This window comes from Hydra vulgaris, chromosome 08 (assembly GCF_038396675.1).
Source record: "Hydra vulgaris chromosome 08, alternate assembly HydraT2T_AEP".
In the NCBI taxonomy this organism is placed as follows: Eukaryota; Metazoa; Cnidaria; class Hydrozoa; order Anthoathecata; family Hydridae; genus Hydra; species Hydra vulgaris.
In genome coordinates this window covers 66,023,300-66,029,564 of record NC_088927.1, presented here as the reverse complement: position 1 = coordinate 66,029,564, position 6,265 = coordinate 66,023,300, and the positions used below count along the sequence as shown (strand labels likewise).

General features: G+C 29.1%; 1 protein-coding gene across 1 annotated transcript; it reads left to right on the top strand.

Annotated features, from left to right (window-relative positions):
• The first annotated feature begins 1,470 nt into the window (after window positions 1-1,470).
• On the top strand, window positions 1,471-4,260 carry LOC136083541 (uncharacterized). The gene is made up of 3 exons (XM_065802943.1): window positions 1,471-1,689; window positions 3,521-4,034; window positions 4,184-4,260. The coding sequence occupies exons 1-3, from the start codon at window positions 1,471-1,473 to the stop codon at window positions 4,258-4,260; spliced, it is 810 nt and encodes a 269-aa protein (XP_065659015.1).
• The last annotated feature ends 2,005 nt before the right edge of the window (window positions 4,261-6,265 follow it).

Genomic DNA, 6,265 nt, shown 5'->3' with positions numbered 1-6,265 from the left:
TAAGTGAGCAATGATGACTTTTTTCAGTTTAATTATTTTAGATACTAATTTTAAAAATACTTTTAAGTTTAAGTTTAAATTTTATTTTCTAATAGAAATCGTTTAGATTCTCTCTTGAATTGTTCTGGGGAGAAGTTTAGAAGAGTTTTTTTTTAATATTATTTTTCAAAAAACATTTCCGTATAAATGGTCCACGGTATTGAATTTGAAATTAACTAAGTTTAGAATAAGATCTTGCAACAACAAAATTATTAGTTGAAAACTTTGTGGGGTATTTATGAGTAATTTCGGTGAAGTAAGAGTGAAATATATTAGGAGATAAACCATGTTTTGACTTAAACATTAGAAGCATAACTTGGTATATCTTAAGTTTATAAACATTGAGTGTATTAAGTTCCATTAAAAGAGATTCACCATTAACAGTTCTGTTGACAACAAAAATAATTCTACTTGCATGTTTTTGTTTGCTATAGATTCTTTTAAGCTTCCCATAATTGGTACTTTCCCAATGCAATATTGCAATAGGAAAGTTAACTATGAATAAATGACAAATATATAATTTTTAAAGACTCAATATTAAGAAATGGTTTAACTTTAAATAACATTGAGATATTTTTGCAGATTTTGTTTTCAATAGATTTAATATGATATTTCCATAAAATATATGAGGCGTTGCGAACGAAAGGGGCACACCAACCAAAATCAAGTTTTGAGTAAGCGCGCGAAATTACACTTTTTCCTACCACGTGGTAGAAGAGTTTACACCCCTCTCCCCCTCTGTGGTAGTTAGTTGTTTTTTTCAGACCCCTCTTTCGGACGAACGTTTTACTCGTTACAAAATGTGTTTCTTCAGATTCTATCACGTGTAAATAACAAAGGATTTTCAGTCAGAAAGAGGCCCACTGACACGTTGATCTTGTGTTATATTGTAGATGACAGACTAAAGTAAAAAATGGTTAAAGAAAACGGATTTTCGAAAATTGGTTGGTGTGCCCCTTCGTTCGCAACGCCTCATATATATATATATATATATATATATATATATATATATATATATATATATATATATATATATATATATATATATATATATATATATATATATATATATATATATATATATATATATATATAATATATATTAGTATTCACCGCGAGTGGACGTGTTATTTTTTTTACTTACTGGTTATCAAAAAAAAAAAAAAAATTAAAATGGCTACTAAAAATTTTACATCTGCACAGTTAAAGAATATTTTGGAAATTCATGAAAATACTTATGAAGATGTTTAATGATAGAATTGAAAAACTTGAAAACAAATTAAACTCGTAATTGACGAGAACAAGGAACTAAAAAAAGAATTACGCGAACTTAATAAAGCTGTTGAATTTGTGAGTAATAATTATAATAAAATAGTTGCTGATCATCAAACATCAAAAACATCATCGGTAAATGAGTATGCAAATACTAAAATGATTTACATATTGGCAGAACTTGAAGACAGAAGTCGACGCAACAACTTAAGATTCTGCGGGATTGAAGAAATTGAAAATGAAAGTTGGGAAGACGGTGAAAGTAAAGTAAGAGAGTTTTTAAATAATAAACTTCAACTACACGGAAACTTTGAAACTGAAATGGCGCATCGAGTTAGCAAAAAATTACCTGAAAACAATGAAAAAAATAGATCGATCGTAATAAGATTTCTTAACTACAAAGACAAAGCCACGATATTAAGAAAATATACGACGATGAAATCATGGACTCAAAAGGTTTAAATAAATAAAGATTATAGTGATCATACGCTGGAATTGCGGAAAAAACTCCTGAATGTGGCAAAAGATTTAAGGGCAAAGGGTAGGTACGCTAAAGTTGAATATAATAAATTAATCACACGGGATTTATAAAAGAAATTCTTTGATCTCATTTCGAATATGAAAAAACAAAAATTAAATGGATTCTAATGAAACCTTAAATTTTGGGTCTAGTTTTTATAATTTTTTTCGAACTAATGATTTCTTATTAGACGAGGAGTCTGATCCTGATCTTAATTATTTTACTGATTCTGATGCTTTGCAAAATAAATGCAACTACTTTTATACCCATGAAATTAAAGGATTTCTTGATCAAAATAATATTAACACAATTCACATTAATATTCGAAGTTTAAAAATTTTTTTGAAATCTTTAGTAATTTTATTGAAGAAATTAGTAATCTTTTTAATATAATCTGCTTAACAGAAACACGGTGCAGTTCGGATGACGTGAATTCTTTTACCAATTTTGAACTGCCGGGTTTTAATGTAATTTCATTGGCACGAAAAACAAATAAGCGTGGCGGAGGCGTTCTTATTTATGTTAAAAATAACTTACAATATTTTACCCGGCATGACATGAGCATCACTGATGCTGATAAAAAGAGGTTTTAACGATTGAAATTTTTACCAATAAATTAAAAAATAAAATTCTAAGTTGTTGTTATCGCCCACCTTCAGGTGAAATTAAAAATTTTAATTCGTTTTTATGTAATGACATTATTATAAAAAGTAACCGCGAAAATAAATTTATCTACTTATTTAGTGATCTGAATTTAGATAGTTTTCAATACCACGTTAACAATAACATTAAAAAGTTTTATATATATGGCATTCTCGAAAATGGTCCGATTCCTTTGATTAGCAAACCGACAAGAATTACTCAATCAAGTTTAATAATTTATGTAATAATACATTTATACATTTATTTTAATTTGCACATTCTAACACCTCGTGCAATATCTGTCCCGCTTACTCTATGCTATGCTTTCTAACTCGACTTCTTCTGACTTTCACTCTAACTTACTTCGTTCTCCTTAAATTCACTTACTCTTGGTCAGCGATGCTGGTGATGACGCTCATTGGTGAGCTGAACTTGTCTTCGCTGGCCCGGGTATGTGGCCTCTATATGGCAATAAGCCGGAGGAGGATAAACCACAATACCCAATTACTCAATCAAGTGCTTCTTTAATTGATAATATTTTAACCACTGATGTTTTTAACGTATCCTTAAAAAAAAGGCATAATTAAAAATGACATATCTGATCATTTTCCTGTTTTCTTTTCTATAAATATAGATAATAAATTACTTCCTAATGAAAAACGAGTTTTCAAAAAGTGAATTTTTATAAATAAAAACCTTGTATCTTTTAAAGAACAATTATCTTTAATTGATTGGAGCTTTATTAACACCTCTGTAATACAAACTTAGTTTATAACTTCTTTTTTAAAATTTTCTATGATATTTACGACACTAATTTCTCTGAAGTTAATTTAAATCTCAAAGCTAAAAGTATTAAATTGCCATGGATTACAAAGAGCTTGCGTGAGCCTTCAAAAATTAAACAAAAATTATACATTAATTACTTAAAATGTAAAACAAATGAAAATAAAATTATATATAAAAATTACGCTAAACTTTTTGAAAGCCTCAAAAAAAAAAAAAAATTATTATTTAAATTTACTCGATAAATATAAATTAAATTTTAAGCGTACTTGGTTTATAATAAGAGAAATTACTGGCAACAAAAAAAGTACATCTCACCCTTTGCCAAACATGGTTAAACATAATAATAAATTTTTATATGATAAAAGACAAATTACGGAAGAGTTTAATAAATATTTTGTGTCTGTAGGACCAAATCTTGCAAAAAACATTCCTATAGCAAACAGTTTAATGATTGATCTATGTTTCCTTTTTAACTCTTACTTAAACTCTTTTGAACTATCTTTTGAAGAGTTTAAAATTGCATTTAAAATGTTGAAATCTAACAAAGCAGTATGCCCTGATGGTATTAAGCGCAACATTATCATAAGTTCATTTGATGTTTTAAAAGATATACTCTTTAAGATTATTTCAATTTCAATTAAACAGGGAGTTTTTCCACAAGCTCTAAATTTAACAAAAGTCATACCAATATTAAAAGGTGGTTACATTGAGAATATAAGTAACTATCGTCCAATTTCACTACTTTCTGTATTCTCTAAAGTTTTAAAAGAATTCTGTACAATAAAATTTATAATCATCTTACTCTAAACAATTTATTATACAGCAATCAATATGGATTCCAAAAAAACGATTTCACTGAACATGTCATTTTACAATTTACAAGAAATATATCTGACTCATTTAAAAATTCTCAATTTACTTTAGGTGTTTTCATTGACTTGGCAAAAGCTTTTGATACTATTGATCACAAAATTCTTTTTAAAAAGTTGGAGTGGTACTGAATTACTGGAAATATATTAAGTTGGCTAAAAAGTTACCTAAATAATTAGAAACAATTTGTTTATGCGGGTGATAACGTATCACCTAATTTGTTAAATATTTCATGTGGAGTTCGTCAAGGATCCATCTTAAGACCCCTCCTATTTCTAATATATATTAATGATCTACCAAAAGCTTCAAACCTAATAAAAATTATGTTTGCTGATGATTCTAACTTATTTCTTTCTCATAAAAATATTTTTACACTTTTTAGCAACATGAACATTGAACTAGCCAAAATTTCCGAATAGTTTAGATTAAACAAACTATCATTAAATATTGATAAAACTAAATGGATTCTTTTTCATCTTTATGGTAAAAAGCACCAGCTGCCTAGCAATTTACCCTTTCTTTTTATCGATAACATAATTATTAAAAGAGTTCCAGTGACAAGATTTTTAGGTGTATATATCAATGAAAATCTTAATAGGAAAAGTCACATTGCTAACTTGTGCAATAAAATTTCAAAGAGTATAGGCATTTTATACAAAATAAAAAACTTTCTAGCTAAACATACCTCAATTCAGTTATATTATTTGCTAATTCATTGTCATATTAATTATGCAAACATTGCTTGAGGTAGCACTTATAAAAGTAAACTTAAACCTCTCTATCGGCAACAGAAACATGTAGCACGCCTTATAAATTTCAAGGACCGTTTTGCTCACGCCCAGCCTCTTTTATATAATATGAAAGCACTCAATATATATAAGTTAAATGTTTTTAATATTCTTTGCCAATTTTTCTATTAGGCAAATCCTTTCCTCTGTTAGAAGTAGTTTACTAGGTGAGACTCTAACAGGTTTCCGCATATGATTGTTTTTAAACAAAGCTTGTAGAAATGGGGTGAGTTCATAATCAAAGTAACTTTTAACATCATTTTCTCTTTGTGCAGTTGAAACTAATTTTGTAAATAGTTTGGTTGATTTGATAAAAGTTGAGTTTTTATTGTCAATTTTAGCGCACTTTATCAAAGTTTCAAGTGTTAAAAGTTCATTACTTGTTTTGATCTTTGCTTCTGTAAAACTGATGTTGTCAAGATTTTGTTGAATTGTTAGTTTAATGGTTTTTGAATTTTCACAATTAACATTGTCTTTTTCAATTTCTGGAAAGGCTCCACTTGATAACAAGTAAAGGTGAGTATCTTCGTATTCAAAAGGATTTCTCGTTTCCAACCATCCATAAATTTTTTGGAAATCTTCATAATCTACGCGTGAACCGCATTTCGAGATGCTGCTCACTAGTTCCAACTTTAACGCCTGTAAGATCTGTCGTTGCGTCATGAACAGCAGCTGTGTAGTTAATACTTAAAACACAAAAGGAGGCATACATTCTCTTCAAGACCACGGTCTCTTGTTAACCCACCCCTAGTTTTAAGGGAATGCATAAGCGTTTGTTCAATCACAAGATCTGACTATAATCCACCCCAATACCTAGTTGACCTTTGAACTGCGTGTACACCTTCTATAAACCTATCATGAAGCCAAGGATTGGTCTTTGAAAGAGTTAACATTTCTTAAAAATACATTCTTGCACTTCTGGCATAATTTACATGACCTTTTGCTGCATATAAATTCAGCATTTTCTTCACGGCTTGCAAATGTAAATACTAGTTTGAAGTACTTTTTGCACAAGTAAATTTTTTCACGACGTCAATATATTCCATATATTCTTTCGTTTTTAAAAAAATTTGGTGAATACCATTTTAGCTTGGTGAGTACTAACTTTTTAGCGCTGAACTAACGGAAAAACATACGAAAGTTTTGTTAAACGCAACTGCACAAATTTAGTAAATACAAATCTCACAGTTTTGAACTTACGCCAAACTTACGGAAGAAAAATGTTGGGTGAATACGCTCCCAGATGAGCAGCCGTAGCGCGCTTGCCTTAGAAGCTAGAGATCCGTGGTTCAATGCCACCTCTGAGCAAGTTTTATAATACTGGTAAGGAATAAGGCGTGAACTTTCT